The sequence below is a fragment of the Myotis daubentonii genome, chromosome 8, assembly GCF_963259705.1.
Source record: "Myotis daubentonii chromosome 8, mMyoDau2.1, whole genome shotgun sequence".
Lineage (NCBI taxonomy): Eukaryota > Metazoa > Chordata > Mammalia > Chiroptera > Vespertilionidae > Myotis > Myotis daubentonii.
Window position 1 is genome coordinate 19,361,498 of NC_081847.1, and position 22,478 is coordinate 19,383,975.

At 46.6% G+C, this 22,478-nt stretch overlaps 1 protein-coding gene across 2 annotated transcripts in view; it reads left to right on the forward strand.

Annotated features, from left to right (window-relative positions):
* The window catches only part of BFSP1 (beaded filament structural protein 1), a 31,125-nt gene that overhangs the window by 5,886 nt on the left and 2,761 nt on the right, over window positions 1–22,478 (forward strand). Inside the window, exons 3-7 of one of the 2 annotated variants that reach the window (XM_059705482.1) lie at window positions 5,405–5,500; window positions 9,784–9,876; window positions 13,848–13,955; window positions 19,586–19,806; window positions 22,069–22,154. In XM_059705482.1, the coding sequence (XP_059561465.1) occupies window positions 5,405–5,500; window positions 9,784–9,876; window positions 13,848–13,955; window positions 19,586–19,806; window positions 22,069–22,154 (604 nt within the window). The remainder of the gene's footprint in view (window positions 1–5,404; window positions 5,501–9,783; window positions 9,877–13,847; window positions 13,956–19,585; window positions 19,807–22,068; window positions 22,155–22,478) is intronic. The other variant, XM_059705484.1, reaches the window with a different exon arrangement.

Genomic DNA, 22,478 nt, shown 5'->3' on the forward strand with positions numbered 1-22,478 from the left:
CTCTCCAGGCCAGTCTGAGCACCAGGAAGGAAAGTGACCGAAAAATTTTTGGAATTTTTTTTGACATCCAGAATCAAAGTAGGTATTTTTTGTTTTGTAAACCTAATTAACTAGAAATCTTAACGAACTTGAATGCTCATTCTTTAGCAGTTTTGTGTGTGTGTGTGTGTGTGTGTGTGTGTGTGTGTGTGTGTGTGTGTGAATTAGGCTGCTCAGAGGTTGGATTTGGTGCTTGGTATAGACACAGCAGGATTTTTAATGACCTTCTCTGAGGGGGTTGGCAAGGCTGATTTTTCAAGGATTCATCAGATTCTAGTTATTCTTCCAGTGCCTTTCTCAGAAGTGGCCCAGATCAGTGAGTGGCTCTGAAACATCTGTGTGCATTGGCAGCACCTGGAGTTCATGTTAAAATGCAGATTCCTGGGCCCAGAGCCGAGGCCTTCTCACCCAGTAGGTGTGGGATCTGCCAGATATTTAACATTTCTAATTATTTCTCAGGTGGCGTGGTCCAGGGACCACACTTTGAGAACCACTGACCTAGATCTGAAGCACATACCATATCAGGGTTGGAATGCTTCCCAAAACTAGATTATTGACCCAGAGTCTCTGTTCGGAAACATCTCGACGTTTCTGCTGGAGGAGCTTTGGAAAGTGCAGCTGACAGTATCCAAAGCACAATAAAAACACAAGCGTCTACACATTTCTGAGTTCCGGTACAAACAAAAGAAAACACTTCCAAACAAATTCTCAACATGCCAGCAACTGCATATTCCAGTGGCACCTCCTCACCTTTGGGAGTTTCCTGGGGCAGTGTATCAGGTGATTGTCTTCCAAGGGGAGAGCGTGCTTGTGAAGCACCTGATTAATCTCTCCTTTATGGACAAATGTTGGCTGGGCATTTTAAAGGGCTGGCTGAAGGGACCTAAGAGTGGTGGTTTTGGCATGATCCTAAGAGGGAGGTAGGGGAAGAATGACTGTTGAGGTTGGGCTGGGGCAGAGTTCTCAAACATCTTAATTTAGACCAAAAATTCATCCATAATTGATACACAATTGCTGGAGCTGAAGAACTAGAAGTTGGGTTTCAAGGACTATGTGCTATTGCTAATAAAGGGACCAAACACTCAATTTTAGAAATAGAAGGAACCCTAGAAGTCATTGATTCTCAAACTATTTATTTATTTATTTATTTATTTATATTTTTATTGATTTCAGAGAGGAAGGGAGAGGGAGAGATAGAAACATTAATGATGAGAGAGAATCATTGACTGGCTGCCTCCTGCATGCCCCCTACTGGGGATGGAGTCCCAACCTGGACATGTGCTCTGACTGGCAATTGAACCATGACCTCCTGGTTCATATGTCGACACTCAACCACTAAGCCATGTTGGCCAGCAATTCTCAAACTTTTTAACGCCACATCCTTTAAACAAAATATTCAAGAGAAGCCAATGTATGGAGCCAAAGCAGAGATCTCTTTTAAGGACATGATGGTGGGACAGGCACCCCATCCACCTAGCAGCCCTCCTCCCTCAGAGCCCTTTCAAGCAACTCCATGGAACCTGAGGGCTCTGCCAGATGCAGCTTGGAAACTAGTCTGCCCCACAGAGGGAAGGCTGAGGCCAGGCTGATCCAGTGGGTCATGCAGCTAGTTAATGAAAGTTAATAGAAGACAAGGGGACTAGAATCTGTCTTGGGCTTCTCTCTGCTTCTCAAGAGTTGAGTGCTGAGTTCTCATTTCACCCTCTGAGACTGAGGAACTCACCTCTGAACTGTTGCTATGGGGGGTGGGCCAGCTGAGGGACTCATTCATTTTCTCCTGTCCCTCAGTGGCCCACAGTCGCTCCTGGGGTGCTAACACCCACACTTCTGGACTGTGCCTCCAGTCCATAGAGATACAGGACACCATCAGTGTGCTCAGCATATCTGTGTGACCTGGCACCCAGGGTGCCAGGGCTGGCTGACTGGCAGACCCTGAGTGATGGATGAATAAATTACTCTGACACACATTTCTGTGAAAGAGAGGCTAAGGGACTGTTTTGCTTTAGAAGCAAACAGCCCTGTTCACCTGCCTCCTTAGGCTTTTATTGTAACCACAGCTTGAACTAAAATTAACCTCTAGATACAATCAGCACGGTAAGTGTCCTTGAGAAAGCACCTGCATCTGTAGTGTCTTTCATACAAGGACGTTTTGAAGTCTAAACATAAAGATTCTAGTAGAACACCCCGGGGGGGTCAGACTTGTTTGAAAAAGTCAAGGCAGGGGCTGCTGCCTTCAGCAAGGTCCCCTATAGGCCTCCGACCTTTCAGAGATCCTCCTTACAGACTTTCCAACCAAGTCCCATGCCTCCCCACACCAGGGGAGATGGGTGGGGCACCAATATCAAGTGTGAATCGGCCATCTTTACCCAGAGACACTGGCTTTGTGTCTGTCTCCTGGGAGACAGATTCCCTGGTTGTCCTTGGGAGGTGGAGAATGAGCCATAGACCCAAAAACCCTACTCCTGCCTATACTTGCCACAGAAAGGCTCGGGTCTGTGGTCCTTCCTTCCTTCTGTCTCATCACCCACGGTTGGTCTTCCTGATACAAAGGAAGGGATTTCAGAGTCTTCAGAGGAAAGAACTAGGTATGAGGAAATTAGTGTATAGAGAGACTAGGGGATTCACCTTGGAGCAGAAACCAGGAGGACTCACTGAGGAAGAATGAGATGCTCTACGGTGCCTAAGATTAATTCTGGTGAGCTCTGTCGTCCAGCCTGGGAGTCACTGGCTAGGCATGGCTGGGAGCAGCTGAAATGCAGATGATTCAAATTGCAGTGTGTTATAAGTATAAAATATACACCAGGTTTCAAAGACCTAGCCTAAGGGGAAGCATGTAAACTATCATTAATAACTTTAAAAAATATTGGTTACATGATGAAATGACAATATCTGGAGTATATTTGGTGAAAGAAAATGTTAAAATTACTTTTACCCCTTTATTTTTATTTTATGTAATGGGGCTACTAGAAAGACTTTAAAATTATGCCTGAGGCTTGCTGTATTAGAATAACTTAATTTTTAATTGCATAAGTCTATGCAAAAAGGAATGCTTTAAGAAACATTGCTAATGATTGTTAATTAACTGATCTGATCTTGTAGAACTCTTTAGTTCTTTAAGATAAACTAAAAGGTTGGGGTTTTTTGTAGATAAAATAGCTTCAGAAGTTTGAGTTGGTTGAGGGTTGGCCACTCCCCTACAATCTTGCGACATTTCAGACCAGATTCACACAAGGCATATATTTCTTTTCTTTTTTTAAAAAAAAATTTTTTATTGATTTCAGAGAGGAAGGGAGAGGGAGAGAGGTAGAAACATCCAATGATGAGAGACAATCATTGATCAGCTGCCTCCTGCATGGCTCCTACTGGGGACTGAGCTTGCAACCCAGCATGTGCCCTGACCAGGAATCAAACCACGACCTCCTGGTTCATAGATTGATGCTCAACCATCAATGCTGGCCAGTCTATTTCTTTCTTTCTTTTTTAAAAAGTTTATTTTTTATTGTTGACATATATTTCTTAGTAACATTTATTTTGCTGCAGACCCCCAAAAGTTCATACAACCTGTTTTCTAGGTTCCATGAAGTCCCGGCTCTCTGATGTTTTAGGAACTAAGGCAACACTTTGCATGAAAAATTCATTCAAGGCAGGTAATCCAACAGAGTCAGAATCCTGGTATCCTTATTGTCAGCACCAGACATTCTCATATCTTCCTTCTCCAGTGGTCTTTCACAGGAACAATTAAGGAACCAGGTGTCTTTCCTAAGAGAGCAGACCAGAGGCCTTCCCAGAACCTAAGCCCATTAGTGCAACGGTGGGAGTGTCTCAGAATATCTTAACCCTGTGGTCGGCAAACTGCGGCTAGTGAGCCACATGCGGCTCTTTGGCCCCTTGAGTGTGGCTCTTCCTAAGCCTTAGGAGTACCCTAATTAAGTTAATAACAATGTACCTACCTATATAGTTTAAGTTTAAAAAATTTGGCTCTCAAAAGAAATTTCAATCGTTGTACTGTTGATATTTGGCCCTGTTGACTAATGAGTTTGCCGACCACTGTCTTAACCAGTCCACATACCTGTCTCTCTTAACCCTGTTCATGCAAGAGTGGAGAGTGTCTTAAATATTTTAGCCAAACCACACATCTTCCTTTATTAATGAGAGCCCATTGCTGACATGCATCATGCTTTTTTAACAAGTCATTAATAAGTCAGTAAAAATTCACTTAGCGAGGCCCCACGTATTGGCAGGCGTGCACGGCAGAGATGTCTTGAGGAGTCCAGGTAATGTTCACCTGTAATGTTGCACTGGACAACTGAAATGTTTAAGTCAATTCCAGTTGTCATGGCACTATCTCAGTAAGAGCCCAAACAGCTCTTCAACCTAGTTGGTTCATTTAAACAAGATCAATGAGAGAAAAATCGGTGAATTCTCAAAAAGTTTGGTGAGAACATCCAACCTCCTGTCATAAATGCTGTTTCCAACTTTAAAGGAATGAATGCCACTCACCACAGCAGTCATTGTAAAATGCATGCTGCATTAGGGATACGTAGCCTCAGGGAGGTGAGCAACAGACCTTGGGAGAAATGGTTAACTTGAAGGTTTCAGTATTAAGCGAAAACTATTTCTTAGTCTTAGAAACTTAACTCACTGATGATGAGAAATAGGACAAATATAGGTGTAACTTAAATTTTAAGGTTGTTGGTTGGTAAATATACCCTAACAGTGTCCTTGATCTGTCTGGATCAAGGTTTTTCAGCCCTGGCACTAATGCCATTTTGGACTAGATGATTGTTGTGTGGGGCTGTACTGTGTATTGCAGGATATTTAGCAGCATCCCTGGCCTCTACCCACTAGATGCCAGTAGTAACATCCCACCACCCAAGTGGCGACAATAAAATGTCTTCAGACATTGCCAAATGTCCCCTTGAGGGTGAAAATCACTCCCATTGAGAACTGCTATTCCAGACCAGGTCCAATGGGCTAACCCCATGGTCGGCAAACTGCGGCTCGTGAGCCACATGCGGCTCTTTGGCCCCTTGAGTGTGGCTCTTCCTAAGCCTTAGGAGTACCCTAATTGAGTTAATAACAATGTACCTACCTATATAGTTTAAGTTTAAAAAATTTGGCTCTCAAAAGAAATTTCCATCGTTGTACTGTTGATATTTGGCTCTGTTGACGAATGAGTTTGCCGACCACTGGGCTAACCCAATGCCTTGCTAGAAATGCAGAATCGTAGACCCCTCCCAGACCCACGAACAACAATCTGCGTTGTAGTAAAACTCCAAGGGGTCTGTGGGTACACGCACCTGGCCAATTCCACACCCATCTCTGTGCCCCACAGAGTCAGATGTGTGATGCTCTCTCATTGCAGGAAGCTGATGAAGCCTTACTGCGTAATCTGCACCTTCAGATTGAGGCCCAGTTTCTGCAGGACGATATCAGTGCAGCAAAGGACAGGTACAAAAAGGTAACCACAGCCCTTCCGATGCTCTTCTCCCAGGCAGTCCAGGGCACTCGTGCCTGAAAAGTGAGACTGCTAGACTGGGTTACTTTTGTGTGCATTGCTCCAGAATCAAGTGGGAGATGGGTTGGTTTCTAGACAGTTCTTAGTGAGCCAGACATGTGTAGAGGAGGAGGCAAAAGTATGTGTGTGTGTTGGGTAGGGTGTTGGGAACTAGTACACTACAGTTCACAGAGAGATTTTACATAGATATGTCTTGACTAAACTACAGCCTGTAAATTGTTTCAGCTCAGAAAATGCAATATATATGTTTTAACTCTTCTTCTGAGCCAATTAATAGAGGCATTCAGGGGCCTCCTCTCATGTAATGCTCTTCTCTGCCCCCTAACCCAGCAGCTTCTTAAAGGCTTGACTTTGGGGGGGCCTTGATGAACTGGAAAAATCAAATCCTGGAGCTGTAAGATCATGGACAAGTAGCCTAACCTCTCTGAGCTTTTTTATCTTTAAAATGCAAATGACAGCCCTAGTGGATTTGGTTCAATGGATAGAGCATCGGCCTGAGGACTGAAGGGTCCCGGATTTGATTCTGGTCAAGGGCCCCTACCTCTGTTACAGGCTTGATTCCTGGACCTGGTCTGGGTGAGTGCGGGATGCAACCAATTGGTGTATCTCTCGCATATCGATGTTTCTCTCCCTTCCACTCTAAAAGTCAGTCCTCGGGTAAGGACAAATAACAACAACAAAAAAACCAAAACAGAAAAACATGACAATGATGGACTCTCCTTCCTACAAGGCTGCGTGGTTAACTCCGTGTAGCTGACCTGTGGCCATGACCCTGTGGGCTGACCTCTGCAGTGAGCTCTGGCCTCCCTCTAACTGCAATAGCGGCAGCCCTGCCTCCCTGCTTTCTACAGGCAGCAAGAGCTGCTCCGTGTCATGGGAAGTGTTGGGAAATGAATGCCCTGGAGCAGCCTTAGCCAGTGATGGATGTGAGTTGCTGGATATGTCCCCAGCTATCTCTTACCTGCTGTTCTGCACCGGCCTCCAGAGATCCCCACTGGGCCTCAGCTCCCAGTGCTCCCAGTGGTAACTTACCTGGTAAAACACCCCTTTTTGGCTGCCTTGCCCTTCCTATCTCACCTCCTCACTCTACTGACCTTTTCTGGCATCTTGTCTAAGTAAACTATTTGCACTCAGACCGTTTTCTTTTCTTTTTTAAAAAATATATTTTTATTGATTTCAGAGAGAAAGGGAGTGGGAGAGATAGAATCTTCAATGATGAGAGAGAATCATTCATCGGCTGCCTCCTGCACACCCCACATTGGGGGATCGAGCATGAAACCTGGGCATGTGCCCTGACCGGGAATCAAACCATAACCTCCTGGTTCATCGGTCAATTCTCAACCACTGGGCCACGCTGGTGGGGCTGCACTCAGACCGTTTTTTTAAGATCTGTTGATGTCAGCTTGAGTTGCTATAAAAAAATACCACAGATCGAGTGTCTTATAAGCAACAGAAATCTATTTCTCACAGTTCTGGAGGCTGGGACACCAAGATTAGGGGGTCAGCCTGATAAGATTCTGGTGAGGGCCCTCTTCCTGTCTTCTCCCTGTGTGCTCACCTGGCCCTTCCCAGGAGCATGTGCTTGAAGAGGGAGAGAAAGAGAGAACCAGCTCTCATGCCTCTTCTTATGAGGGCACCAATCCCACCCCAGAGCCCCACCCTTATGACCACATCTAAATCTAATTATTTCTCAAAGGCTCAGCCTCCAGATACCATCTTACTGGGGGTGAGGACTTCCACCTGTGAATTGGGAGGGACACAGCATTCAATGTATAATAGTCTTTTTCTGGGGAAACCCAAACCGAGGCTCCATGATAATGCAGGTGAAGCACCTGGTGTAACCTGGACCTTGGCCAGTGCTCAGCAAGCATTCGATCCTCTTCCTGCCTCAGTGTGTACCTGCTTCAGCACAAAGGCAGTCCTGTTGCTGTGCACTGAAGGGATGTTCCCTCCCGTTGGCTTCCTCCAACTTTCCATCAGGCCCAGCCTGGTTCCTCCTCCTCTCCTGCCCTCCTGACTCTGCTGTACTTTTCTGGAATCCTGGGAGCAGTACCTGGGGGCAGTTTCTAAGGAACTCAAAACATTCTTCAGGGCAATTTACAATAATCCTGTATAATAAAAGCCTAATATGCTAAGTGTCTGGTTGTCTGGTTGGCTGTTCAACCAATCAAAGTGTAACATGCTAATGATATGCTAAGGCCGCTCAACCGCTCACTATGATGTGCACTGACCACCAGGGGGCATATGCTCTGACCAGTAGGTTAGCGTGCTGCTGGGGTCCAGTTGATCAGGACTGAGTGAGGCGGGCTGGACATGCCCTGGAGCCCTCCCACGGTCCCTCCCTGGCTGGCCAACCTCCCACATCTCTTCCTTCCCCAGCCCCAATTGTGCACTGGTGGGGTCCCTCTGCCTGGCCTGTGCCTCTTGCAATCTGGGACCCCTTGGGGATGTTGGAGAGCCGGTTTTGGCCCCACGGTGGAACTACTGGTCGCTATGACATGCACTGACTACCAGAGGTGGACGCTCAATGCAGGACCTGCCCCTTGGTGGTCAGTGCGCTCCCACAGAGGGAGCACTGCTCAGCCAGAAGCTGGTCTCATGGCTGGAGAGTGCAGCGGCAGTGGCAGAGGCAGTCTCTCCTGCCTTTGTGGCAGCACTAAGGATGTCCAACTGATGGCTTAGGCCCACTCCATCAGTCAGATATTCCCTAGGCCTCCCGGACTGTGAGAGGGTGCAGGCTGGGCTGAGGGAGCACCTCCCCCCACCCCCAAGTGCACAAATTTTGTGCACCAGGCCTCTAGTAATAATAATGATAATAATAATAATAATAATAATAATAATAATGGTGAGCGCTCACACTATGACACTCTGTGCATTATCTCATTGGACCCCAACAACAGCCTCTTAAGATAGTGTCTTAGGTCAGGTTCCCTGTCAGCAGAGTCTAAGGTGGTGATTTAAAAAAATATATATATTGATTGAATTTTTGCAGAGAGGAAGGGAGAGGGATAGAGAGTTAGAAACATCGATGAGCGAGAGAGAAACATTGATCAGCTGCCTCTTCCATACCCCTGACTGGGGATGTGCCTGCAACCAAGGTACATGCCCTTGGCCGGAATCGAACCTGGGACCCTTCAGTCCGCAGGCTGACGCTCTATCCACTGAGCCAAACTGGTCAGGGCCTAAGGTGGTGATTTTTGTGTGATTGCTATTTGGCTGGAGAGCACCTAGGAGAAAGGGAGGGAGGAAGAGGAGCATAGGGGTGGGAACTGGGCTGGCCCCGGTTCAGCTGGAGCCTCAGTCTGATCCCACCGCTGGGTTGGGAGCTCTGGGTCATGAGTCTCACCTCACTAGGCTGTTCCCACCTGAGGTAAGAGGGCTGGTTTTTTCTACTCCTGTGCCATCTAGTCACTGGCCTGGGTTGGGTGGGACTGGATTGGGAGGAGTTGAGCTACTTCCTGGACAAGATAACCATTGCCTGGAGGGGACACAGCTATGAGACGTGTCATCAGTCCTCACGCACAGAGCTGGGCACAGTGCTCTTCAGATTGTGATCCCACTTTTATAGAAGAACCTGAGTTTTAGGAGCAATTAAGAGCTTGCCCGCGGCCACATGCAGCTAGCAAGTGATTTTGTCTGGAACCCACGACCAAATTCTGTCCTTTGAAGCAGTGCCTGGCTCTGGGGTCAGAAAGGGCCCTTTGGCTGCAATCGGTTTGGCTCAGTGGATAGAGCGTCGGCCTGCGGACTGAAAGGTCCCGGGTTCGATTCCGGTCAAGGGCATGTACCTTGGTTGCGGGCACATCTCCAGTAGGGAATGTGCAGGAGGCAGCTGATCAATGTTTCTCTCTCATCGATGTTTCTAACTCTCTATCTCTCTCCCTTCCTCTCTGTAAAAAATCAATAAAATATATTTTTTAAAAAAATAAGAAAGGGCCCTTTGTACCCTCTGGGGCTTGGTCCTCCTCTGCTTCCCCCCTTAGCCCTGTCTGCAGGGCCCTGTGAAGACAGCAGCAAAGCATGCACGTAGCTGATGGGGAATGAAGCAAACCGAGCCTGTTATCCATCGGCCCGTTGATCCTGTGAAGACTGGAGATGTGAAGATCGTGGCGTGCTCTTTGTGACAGTGGACTATGAGGAAGCCTTCATCCCAGGGTCACCTGGTCCTGGAGGGAGAAACTCGGGCAGCTCAGGTTTTAATGAGAATGCCATCTTTCCTCTGACAGAATCTTCTGGAAATTCAGACCTACACCAGCCTCCTGCAGCAGATCATCCAAACCACCCCTCAAGCAGCCGCCATTACAGATGGGACGAGGGAGGTAAGAGCTGGGGCCCAGGCTGCAGGAAAGTGCATCTGGAGGTCCTTGTTACAGCACCTTGGGCCTAGCTCACACACCCCCGGAGAGGGGAAAGCTGTCAGGCGGACAGGCTGCGCGGAGCGGCCACTCGGCTTTGTGTTCACATGTGAAGTTTACTCTTGTTCTCCTTCTCAGACTGTGAACGCTACTCTTTAGACGTCTGAGGATATAAATTGTTTCCCTGACCGTTTTCTTAGGAGTTTTCTCTTGAAAATCATGGGCTGCTCTTCCTTGTATAGTTTATAGAAACGGCCAGACTGCTTGCAATGCCCTGCAGCCTTTCTGCATCCTCACCGGCAGTGTTTGGGAGTTTGTGTTGCTTTGGATCTTGGCTGCACTGGGCATGTCAGGTGTTTATTTGCTTTTGTTTGTTGCTCTTCGAATAGGAATGTTGTGCATCTCACTGTGGTTCTACCTGCCTCACCTAAGGACTAATGACGGTGAACATTTTTTCACGTCCTTATTTGCCATCTGTACATTTTCTTTGTTGGAATGTCTACTCAAATCTTTTGCTCACTTTTAGATTGGGTTTTCTTATTCCTCATATGAATTTGACAATAAAATTTCAATACAGAGAGATTCAGGTAATTAGTGACTATATTTTCAAGATCCGGCTCTGCAAGTTAGTGGCTTAAAAACTATTAGGAAAGGATAGAAATGAATGAAGATGACTTTTTAAAAATGGGGATTTGGATGTAAAACATTATTCCCAATAATATTCCACATTCCTTCTCCACTTAACTCTCTAGCTGCCTCCTGCACACCCCACACTGGAGGATCGAGCTTGAAACCTGGGCATGTGCCCTGACTGGGAATCAAACCGTAACCTTCTGGTTCATAGGTCAATGCTCAACCGCTGAGCCACACCGGCTGGGCCGTAGCATGCTTTTAAAATCATATCTTTTCCCTGTAACAGAATTCTTCTGAGTTGTAAGATTATAGAGACTGTCTGGACTTACTTTAATGATCATTAGTGGATCATTAGCATCGCCAGGAACTTGTTAGAAATGCAGAATTTGCATAAAAATCTACATTTTAGCAAGATCTCCAGGGACCATGTGCATGTTAAAGATGGAGAAACACAGATACCACATTCTTTACTAATCTTAGCTTAAAAGCTCTACAGATGAGTTAAACGGTCACTTTCAGGTTTGTTTCATTGATTCTTGTTAATGTCTTAAACAGCATGTCTGCCACATTTGCTCAAATGAGGGTGTAATTAGCGGTGCTAATTACAGGAGCACAGGTCAACTGGTTAACATGTCAGTAAGCATCATATCAGTGCCCCCTCACCAGAGGCCACTGGGTTCACACCTGTAGTCACATAAAGCTGAGTTCATTTTTCACTGCAGGGAGGGAGGGTGTGCACTCTGGAGACTTGCAGGGTATCTGTGGGGGAGGGTCAGGTAGGCAGGGCCCTGCTCTGGGCTGGGTGCTCTCATAAGGGGCTGGTCCTATGGCTGAGTCTCTCGGTCATTTCTCTCCAGGGGGCAGAGAAACAGAGTGTGGCTAAAGCTGTACCTGGCAATTCAGCAGCATCACTTGTGTTATCAGGGAGAGTGGATGGTTGGCCATTTCTGTGGTTGCACAGAGATCTTTTGGTCTGAGCTTAGGCACAGTTTCAGAGGGTCTTGTTTCTGTCCGGTTCCCCCCTGGTCCCAGAGTGACATCTTTAGATATTGGGAGTGGCATTGCTTATAAGTTTACTAGAGGCCCAATGCACAAATTCGTGCACCAGTGGGGTTCCTTGGCCTGGCCTGCGGGATTGGGCCAAACCCGGCTCTCCGACATCCCCTGAGGGGTCCCAGATTTCGAGAGGGCGCAGGCTCTCCGACATCCACTGAGGGACCCCACTGGTGCACGATCGGGGCCAGGGAAGGATGCAGGAGGTTGGCCAGCCATGGAGAGACCGTGGGAAGGCTCCAGGGCATGTCCAGCCTGTCTCACTCAGTCCCAATCGGCCGGACCCCAGCAGCAAGCTAACCTACTGGTTGGAACGTCTGCCCCCTGGTGGTCAGTGCACGTCATAGTGAGCGGTTGAGTGGCCTTAGCACAGTGGTTCTCAACCTTCCTAATGCTGCGACCCTTTAATACAGTTCCTTATGTTGTGGTGACCCCCAATTTCATTGTTACAAATTGAACATAATTAAAGCATAGTGATTTATCACAAAAACAATATGTAATTATATATGTGTTTTCCGATGGTCTTAGGCGACCCCTGTGAAAGGGTCGTTTGACCCCCAAAGGGGTCACGACCCACAGGTTGAGAACTGCTGCCTTAGCGTATCATTAGAATATTATGCTTTGATTGGTTGAATGGGCGACTGGACACTTAGCATATTAGGCTTTTTTTAATATAGGATGGTAGGGAGCATCACGGCCTGGCGGTTAGTGCCAGGTACCAGTGACAGCTGCAGGGCTGTCTTCCTTCCTCTTTAATAAGTATCCAAGGGCCAACTATGTGAGTGGCACCCTGTAGGCAGGTTGGGGAGGGATGTGAGATGAGGAAGGTGGAGCCAGACAAGCGGGCAGGGTGCTGGAAGGAGGCAGTCTCTCCATCCCAAGGCTGCAGGTCTAGAGTTCGCAGTGTGGTACATATCCTCCATTTCCTGGTACACATGGGCACGTGGTCCCTTCTGCTCCCAGCCACCCTCTTGTCTGCATCTTTGAGGTGGAGAGGTGGGGACTGAGACACAGAGAAACAAAGAGGACAGAGACAAACAAACTGAGAGCCACTGAGAGCATGCATTCCTTCATGCACCCAGAAACACAGAACTGCACCCCGGGGGAAGGTTCTTGTGCAGTTATATCTCAAGTCCTGCCTTCCCAGTGGGGTCAGGCCGCAGGGCCATATTCTCACTTCCTCCCTTTAAGCATGTCTATCTTGCTCTAGCTGTCTCTGCCTGTGTGGTTGCTCCAGCCACTTTGCAGGGTGTTGGAGAGCAGGGGGCTGCCTTAAGCCTATGGCCTTGAACACGGGTGCACTGGGAAAATGCTTGTTTCTGATTTTGCCTGGCTGTGAGGCCACATGCCCTGCGTCAGAAGGCACTGCTCTTGACCAGCCAGGCTCTGGTGAAGTGATTTGGATGTTTTCCAATACACAGTGGAGAGGCGTGTTGGAAACGGGTGCGTGCTCTGCAGAGAGTGGAGAGGTTGCGAGATCTCCAGGACGTTCCGTGGAGCACTGATAGGTGGTGCAGCTGCCTCACCATGTCCCTGGCTTCCCTTGTGCCCTTGACCTCTGCTTTGTGAAGCAGCGATGTCTTAGCAGAGTTGATGGCTCAGGGGTCTGACCCGGCTGCCTGCACAGACACAGAGAGTAGAACCCAATGAGAAAGTGCCTTCCAAGTTTTCCTTTAGACAGAAGGGAAGAGGCCTTGTCCAGAATCTCTTATCCAGTTTGTGGCACAACCGGCTCTAAAGTACAGGCCTCCCGACACTGTCTCTGCACTTTACTGGCCCTCACAGCATTAATGGCTCAGATGTTGGAGACAGACTGGATGCCTCAAACCACAGGCATGTATTTTTCACAGTCCTGGAGGCTTCAAGTCCAAGATCATGGTGCTGGCAGGGTTGGTTCCTGGTGCAAATCCACTTTCTGGCTTGCATATGTCACCCTCCTGCGTGTCCTCACATTGTCTTTTTAGGATGCAGCACAAAGAGAGGGCGAGCTCTGGTGTCTTTTCTTGTAAGGACACTAATTCCATCCTGGGGGCCCCACCCTCATAACCTCATTTAAATAATGACCTCCCAAAGGTCCCACCTCCAGATGCCATCCCATGGGGGGTTAGGGCTTCAGCATGTGGATTTGTAAGAGGGGGAGCAAACATGCAGAACATAACGGGGTCCCATGCCTTCCTTGTCCCTTTCCTTTTTGGATTCCTTGGTACCCCAAGCGTGTGTGAGTGCTGAGTCTGGCCTTCTTTGTGCAGGAGAAGCTCCTGATGGAACGAGAGGCGACGGCCCTTCAGAGTCAGCTGGAGGAGGGCCGGGAGGTCCTGTCTCTCCTGCAGGCGCAGAGAGCCGAGCTGCAGGCCCAGGTAGGCCCTGCGTCCTCTTGTCTACTGCTTCCTGTGGGGCATTCAGCCACCTCTGTGAACCAGGGTCAACAACACGTTTATCCAGTGTCAGGCGTGCACATGTATCCAGTTCAGTGATTCTCACAAACTCAACACGCCTATGTGCCCGGGGTTGCCTAGTTTAAACTTAAATTGTTTTTTAAAATAAGAAGAAATGGACACATGTTGGGATTTTTATTCTACACTTCCTCAAATCTGTGCTTCCTGTTTCTCTCCTCATGACTGCAGATTGCTCCTTTGGATTACAAATGTGAGAAAGAGTATTTGCCCCGCTCAGAATTTCTTAGTGGAAAACTCTCAATTCCACCCCCACTTTTGGGGGCTAAATCTTATTTTGAAAACTAAACTCAACAGAAAAGCTCCGTCCTGTTTCCATGGTACATGCTTTGGTAACTTGGCAGTGTTTGGCTTCCTCTGAGGCCCTGAGAGGATAGACGGCAGGTGTGTGTGTGTGTGTGTGTGTGTGTGTGTGTGTATATGTGTACATTTGTGTAGTATGTACATATATATGTACATATAGAAGTGTGTGTATCCTATATAATAAAAGCCCATGGACCCCCCTCAGAAAAATGTTAAATATATATACATACAATAAAGTACATATAATGAAGAGGAAACCAATGATATTGAAATAATTATCAAAATATTACCAAAGCATATCCTATATAATAATATGTGTGTTTATATTATATACACTAGTCTCCCTTATCTGTGGTTTCACTTTCCATGATTTCAGTTATCTACGGTCAACTGTGGTCTGAAAATATTAAATGGAAAATTCCAGAAATCAACAACCCGTTAGTTTTAAATTGAGTGCTGTTCTGAGTAGTATGATGAAATCCTGTGCCGTCCCTCTCCCTCCCACCCAGGGTGTGAATCATCCCCTTGTCCAGCGTCTCCACACTATGTAAGTTTTCTGCCTGTTAGTCATCTAGTAGTCATCTGGGGTTATCAGATCCACTGTTGTGGTATCACAGTGTTCAAGTAACCATTCTTTTACTTAATAATGGCCCCAAAGCACAAGAGTAGTGATGCTGGCAATTCGTATATGCCAAAGAGAAGCTGTAAAGTGCTTCCTTTCACTGGAAAAAGGTGAAAGTTAGGTACTGTCTTCGGTTTCAGGCATCCACTAGGGGTCCTGGGTCATATCCCCCGCGGATCAGGGGGCGACTACTGTAACAAACTATAGCAGTAAGTCTGATGAAACACAAGTTGTGTTAGTCTTCTCTTTCTGCCACAGTGAATTACCACAGATGCAGGGGCTCCAACAGCACTCCTTTATCTCACAGTCCTGGGCGTCAGAAGTCTGGGCAGGCTGGTTCTGGGTCTCACAGGCTGAAATAAAGATGTTGGCTTGCCTGGGTACCCTCATCTGGAGGCTCCGGGGGAGAATTGCTTCCAGTGTCAGTCAAGGTGTTGGCAGAATTCAATTCTGTGTGCCTGTGGGCCCGAGGACCCTGTTTCTTTGCTGGCTGTTGGCTAGAAGTTGTTCTAGAGCAGTGATGGCGAACCTATGACACGCGTGTCAGAGGTGACAGGTGAACTCCTTTTTTTGGGTTGATTTTTCTTTGTTAAATGGCATTTAAATATATAAAATAAATATCAAAAATATAAGTCTTTGTTTTACTATGGTTGCAAATATAAAAAAATTTCTATATGTGACACGGCACCAGAGTTAAATTAGGGTTTTTCAAAATGCTGACACGCCAAGCTCAAAAGGTTCGCCATCACTGTTCTAGAGGCCACCCGCATTCCTTGGTCGTGGCCCCCTCCATGTTCAAAGCCAGCCATGGTGCTGTGAATCTTTCTTGTGCATCTTATTCTGACGTCTGCTTTTAAGGTCTCACGTGATTAGAAATAACTAGAATAATCTTTGTATTTTTTAAGGTCAACTGATTAAGAACCTTAATTATATCTGCAAAGTGCCTGTCAACATGTAACGAACACATTCATGAGTGTAACACCAAGGGGCAAAGGCCATGGGGACTGGAATTTTGCTTAGTTAGCTTGAATTAAAATACAGATGTGGCTGGGCCTACCCAAGAGTTTCTGACTCAGTAGGTATGGCCCAAAAATTTGCATTTCTAGGTTCCCAGGTGCTGCTGCCAGTCTAGGAACCACACTGGGGTAAGGTGGGTACCAGGTTGGGTCAGAATGTTCTACATTTGGTCCACCTGAGTGCCTGGCTCGGGTCCTCCACAGCCTTATTCAGGAGGTGTTGATGGTTGGCTTTTTGCTGATTTTAAAAGGTTTTAGTGGCTGCACAAAGTAGTAGCTAAACTGAGGCCAGCTATGACTGTGGGACTTGGTGGGGGATAGAGGAGGAAGAGCTCCTTGTGGCCTGAGGGTTCCAGCTGGGCAGGGCTGTGGCCGCTGGTTCTGCCGTGTTTAGGACATCTGATGCTTCCAGAACCCTCCATAGCAGGGGCCTACAGGGAAGGTCTCTGAACCAGCAGCATCAGCAGCACCTGGGAACCTGACAGACCTGCACACTCATGGACCCATCCCGGACCTGCCGAATCAGCAAGCTTTGTTCCAACAGGCGCGCCAGGTGTTTTCACAGGCTCAAGTTCCAGGACACTAGCCCACAGGATGAGAGACAGCACCCACCCTTCGGGGGTGGCACTTCTTAGGGGGTTGCCTAAATTGCGTTGACTGAGAATTTCTGTGACAGGAAAGTGAAAAAGTGTATTGGAAAGTGTAAAGCTACCAACAATTATGATATTCTCATCGAAGTCACGTAGCACCACCTGGTGGTAGGTTTGGGTAAGACTGTGTAGTCAGTGAAAGACTTGATTTCTTGTTTCTTTTTTTTTAATTTTTAAATCTTTACCAAGGATATGATTTTATTGATTTTTAGAGAAAGGAAGGGAGAGAAAGAAAGAGAGACAGAGGAAGGAAGAGAGAGAAACATCTGTCAGTTGCACCCTGTACGTGCCCTGACCAGGAATTGAACCCGCAACCTTTTGGTGCATGGGATGATGCTCCACCCAACTGAGCCACCTGGCCAAGGCCATTTCCTTTTTTAAAAAAGACCTTGGATCCAAAGGAGTCTGGGGGCCTAAGAGGACTGAAGCAGGAGGTCACCCTGCAGATGGGGTTCACTGTGAGGCACTGTCCTGGGTCCCTATCTACCCCTGCCTGCTGTGCAAAGGCAAGCCCACAGCTGTGCTTGAACACCTACTCTTTCATTCAACCTTTACTGCCAAGCTCAGGAAGTTCAAGTTGCCGCATGGCACACACCTTCCGCCTGCCTCTCTCCACTGTCCACGTGGCTGCTTTCCTCCAAGAAGCCCTGGACTGGCTGTGGGCTGCTCTCTCTTCTCCTGTGGTCCTGTGGCTCCTGACACCTGCCCCTTTGCTCATCACTTCTCTTTCTGGAAGTCCCTTTTTCTCTTCAGGACCTGTCCCACTATCCCCTGAAGCCTTCTCTGACACCCGTTAGCACCAGAGGGCCTCTCTGTGTGCTCCGTGGAGCCCGGGGCATGTGTTTGTGACCGGGCTGCCTTCCCCACGGAACTGTGGGCTCCTAGACGGAGGGTCTGTGTCTAGTTCTCCGACAGCCAGGCTGGTGCTGGACAGCGCCCTTCGCCTGTGCTGAGGTAGCTCACCCAGAGACGTCGCGTGAGCCTCCTTGGAGCTGGTGAAGGTGGGCCTCTTATTATTTTTCCTGGGCACCCCTCCTTCTGATGAATAGTTTAAATGATTGAGCTGTAAGGGCCACATAGATGTGGACATAAGTCCAGTTTTATAAACCTGGCCACTGGATTTTGGAATTTTGGCTTCTCAGGCAGCACCACGTGGAGCACCAGTGCCAGTCATAGGTTGCGACTCATCCATGGAGCCTCCTGCCCTGGGCAGGTAGGTGGTCCTCCCACAGACTCTACCACAGGACAGCCACCAACCACCCACCAACTCATGAGATATAAGAAAGATCATGCTTGCCCTGGCAGTCCAAAGATTACAGATGACATTTCCCTAGTGAGAACACACTTGGGGGGGGGGGCGGGGCTGATGGGGCTCACCCCGAGTCCCATGTGTCTTGTGTCTTCTGTAAGAGTAGGCTGATACTTGCCTTTCCATCTGTGGGAATGGGGAGTTTTCCCTGGGCCTGGGAGTGTGTGTGTGTGTGTATGCGCACACATGAGCATGCACACTGTTTGTCTACAGCTGGGAGGAGGCTGAGGCAGCAGGGTCCTTAGTTTCCGAAAGTGTCTCAGCCTGCACAGGTGGGTCTGAATCCTGCTGTGGTATCTGTGGGCAAGTCACTGCCTGTGTGCCTCAGTTTCCTCATCTGTAAAGTGGGAATAACAACAGCCTAAGGTTGTGAGGCTGATGAGTTGATCCACATTAGAACTCACCAACATAGTCATTACTCTCTCACTCCAGGCTGGGGAACCCCTACCCAAAGGGGGCGATAGGTCTCTTTATACACAGTCTTTTCTTTTCCCCTTTGTTCTGAACACTTCAAACAGATAAAAGTGAGAGGACAGTCTCAGGACCCCAGGTCTCCATCCTCCCGCCCATGCCCCCTGGTGGAATTCTGAAGCAGTCCCAACACCATGTGATCTTACCCAGCAATATCTCAACATACATGTTCAGCAGGTGGAGGTTATTTTTATCGAATGCAAGACCATTAACCCACCTTTAAAATTAATAATAATCCTATAATATCACTAAGTGTCCAGTGAGGGATCACGTTTCCAAGGGTCTCCTAATTTTTTAAACTGAGGTGATCTTTACATATAGTGTCACCATCTTCAGTGCACAGTATGCCTGTTTGACAAGTGTATGCAGTAACCCAACCACAATCAAGATTTAGGACAGTTCCCTTACCAAAATTCCCTCAGCTGTGGTCAACCCCTTCCCCACCTCCCGCTTGCCGCTGGCAACCACTGAATCTGTTTCTGGTTTTGTAAATGGCTCTTTGTGCATTGTCAGAAGCTCTAAAAGTGAATATAAGGCCACTTTTTCTATTTTCCCACCTTAATTTTGACTTCCCTTGGATTAATATGTAAATAGTATTTCCCTGAAGTTATTTTCTGTAGACACGAATGTGCACACACATGCAAACACACATGCACACATGCACACACATTTTGGCTACCAAAACATATAATCAGGGGAAAGTTAAAGCACCATAGTGATTAAATAAGAACAAGGAAACACTCTCCCCCCTAGATTATTTCAGTAAAATTGGCATCTTATCTATTTAGTATCTGTTCTTTTTACTTATTTTTTGGCTATCAGATTTATGCCAACACATTAAAGTATGAAGATTATATTTTATTTGAGTTGTACATTTTATTCCATGGACAGCAGTCTTCATATTTCCTGAGGTTGTCATCTTCAGACTGCCTTTGGGGGGGGGGGGCTACGTTGAGGGCTGACTTCAGTGGGTGCTGTGCAGGTGTGAGGAGAGGGAGCTCAGTTTTCACATTCCTCTTGGGCTTAAGGATTCCAAAATGATTCCATCGCCGATGAGAAATAAACAAAACTTGACACGCCAAGTCCAGATTTTCCCTGTCAAAGTCGGGGTCTTAAGGGAGAGGATGGGATGGGTTTCCTTACAACTGTGTCTTTGCCCACAGACAGCGACCCTGGAACAAGCTATTAAAGACGCCCACGAGTGTTACGGTGACGAGATTCAGCTTTATAATGAACAGATTGAAACGCTGTGGAAGGAGATTGAAGAGACTGAGAGGAGCCTGGAGAAGTCTTCCTACGACTGCCGGCAGCTGGTGGTCGCCCAGCAAACCCTGAAGAATGAGCTGCACCGCTATCATCGGATCATTGAGATCGAAGGCAGCAGGTGTGGTCACAGAGGGACAGCGAGGGAGAGCCTCTCTCTCCATGCTGCTCACTCACTCATTCCACAGATCCTTGTTGAGTGCATTCTGTGTGCCAGCTCTAGGCAGTGGGCAGGTGGCCTGGAGTGAAACGCAAAAATCCATGATCTCATGGGCTTTGAATCCTAGTGGGGGTGGCAGATGATGAATGACTGGGTAACAGAGGGAGTATGACCTCTGACAAGTGCTGTGGAGAAGATTATAGCAGGGGAGAGGGGAATGGAGATGAGGCGGATGGTGGGAATGCTTCAAATTTTGAGTTGGGCAGTCAGAAAAGGCCTCATGGAGAAGGCTACTATTTGCTCCACGGGCCTCTGGGGACATAACTGTCTTAGCAGGTAGAATGATAAGGAGTATTTAAGGAGAAGCTGCAGGTGAGGTTCCTAGTGCAGTGCCTGGTACCACAAGGACTTCGAGCTGTTGGTGTTATTACTGCTACTGCCAGCATGATTTGTACCACCTGGCTGGTCTTGTTTGTAATGGAGCTGTGGCTTGAACGCCACTCACTTCAAGCTGGGAAATAAATCTCAGCCTCTGTCTCTGTCTCATCTACATCTACACCTTTACCTAAATCTACATCTTCTATTCTACATCATCTATGTCCACACTTAAACCTACATCTACATTTACATCTGTATCTATACCATCTACATGAATGTGCACATCTACGCCTACATCTACATTACCTACATCATCTACATCTCTACCTATATCATCTATATCTATGCCTACACTTAAACTTACATGTGCACAATCTACATACAGTATATATCATCTATACTTATACCTACATTTATTTTATCTACAACTACGCACTACATTATCTACATCTGTATTATCTGTATCATCTATATCATCTACAATCACACCATCTAAGTCTATACTTATACCTACACCTACATCTACATTTACTGGTATATCATCTATATCCATACCTATATTTATATTATATACATTATATACATCTATACTTACACTTACAACTACATCAATATCATCTCTACCCACTCCTAACTTACCCCTACATCTATGTTATCTGTATCTTTATCTACAGCTACATCTACATCTATGGCTGTATGGATGTTCATATCAAATTGTATCATCAGAAAGCAGATTGGAGACCACTGCTTCATATAAGGATTCTAATTCTCTATTTAGTTGTGATTCTTTGATTCATTCTTGCTGCTATTTGAGGTTTAGATTGAATTAAAATAGAAGCGCCCAGAAGTATCCCACAAAGAGCAGTTCTTTCTTTTCTCTGGGTGCTCTGTCTTAGCAGCAATTACTTGAGTGTTTAACAGGGAAAGTAAGATTTTTCCTCTCGTTACGGTCAATGTATCATGCATAATTCCAAATTATATTTATGTCACAGTGAACATTTTATGCACACATTTATGAAAATAAGTCCTAATATACTAATTTCAAATTGATAGAAATGTTATAAGCATTGAACAAGCAACTCCCGAGTGGTTTTTACGTGGATTCACCAGTTGGTTATGTTTTGTCTCAACTGCTTTCTCTCTCTCTCTCTCTCTCTCTCTCTCTCTCTCTATATATATATATATATATATATATATATATATATATATGTATGTATGTATTTCATATTATTTTAAAAATAACAAATTGGAGATATTAAGCTATTAAGCCCTGGTTACCCTAAATACTTCAGCCTGGGACGGGCATTGTTTTATTAAAAAACAAAACAACTTCCCAGCTGGTATGGCTCAGTGATTGAGCATCGACTTATGAACCAGGACCTCATGGTTCGATTCCCTGACAGGGCATGTGTCTGGATTGTGGGCTCGATCCCCAGTGTGAGGCATGCAGGAGGCAGCCAATCAACGATTCTGTCTCGTCATTGGTGTTTCTATCTCTCCCTCTTTCTTCCTCTCTCAAATCAATAAAAATATATTAACAAAAAACCCCAAAACAACAAAAAAATCCCCTGTTCAACATAGTAGTGGCATTGTGAGATTATAAGCAATTTCCACTTTACAGTGCTTCTGTGTGTTTCACAGTTTGTGACTTGAGCTCAAAGCAATGATTATTTCCTTTACATTCTCATCCAGCGTGCCAATGTTTATGAGGTTCGTGAGAAGTTTGATCTAGGGAATGCTTTTGTTATTTTTGCTCATAATTAGTGGGTCACTTTTACCCCCTGACCATCTGTGTGGCATGATGAATTAGAGATGGTGACTGCCTCTTTCTGGTCTTTCTGCCAGGCTGAGCTCCACCCTCTTTGAAGTGCCTGTCACTCTATTCCCCACGGGCCATGGAGCCTCTCTCAGCCCTCGACCCAGCAGGAAAGGTAATGCTCCCCAACCCTGACTTCTGCTGTTTTCCGCCCTCAGAAAAATGGAAAAAATTAAGTGGCTTTATTGTTGAACTGAACATTCACACTTCTTTGCAATCTATCAGGAAATTAAACTCTTTTAGGGGAGGTCTCTGATGCACTCCCACAGATGCTAAGGGACTGAGCCAGAAAGGTCACAGGAGAAAAATCAGACTGGGGAATAAACCACTTTGGAGACATATTTAATGGGGGGATACAATTCAATATTCTGAGTATTGAATTGCACCCCCCCCCCCTAATTAAATGAACTATTCTATACAAAAGTGTCTGGAGCAGAGA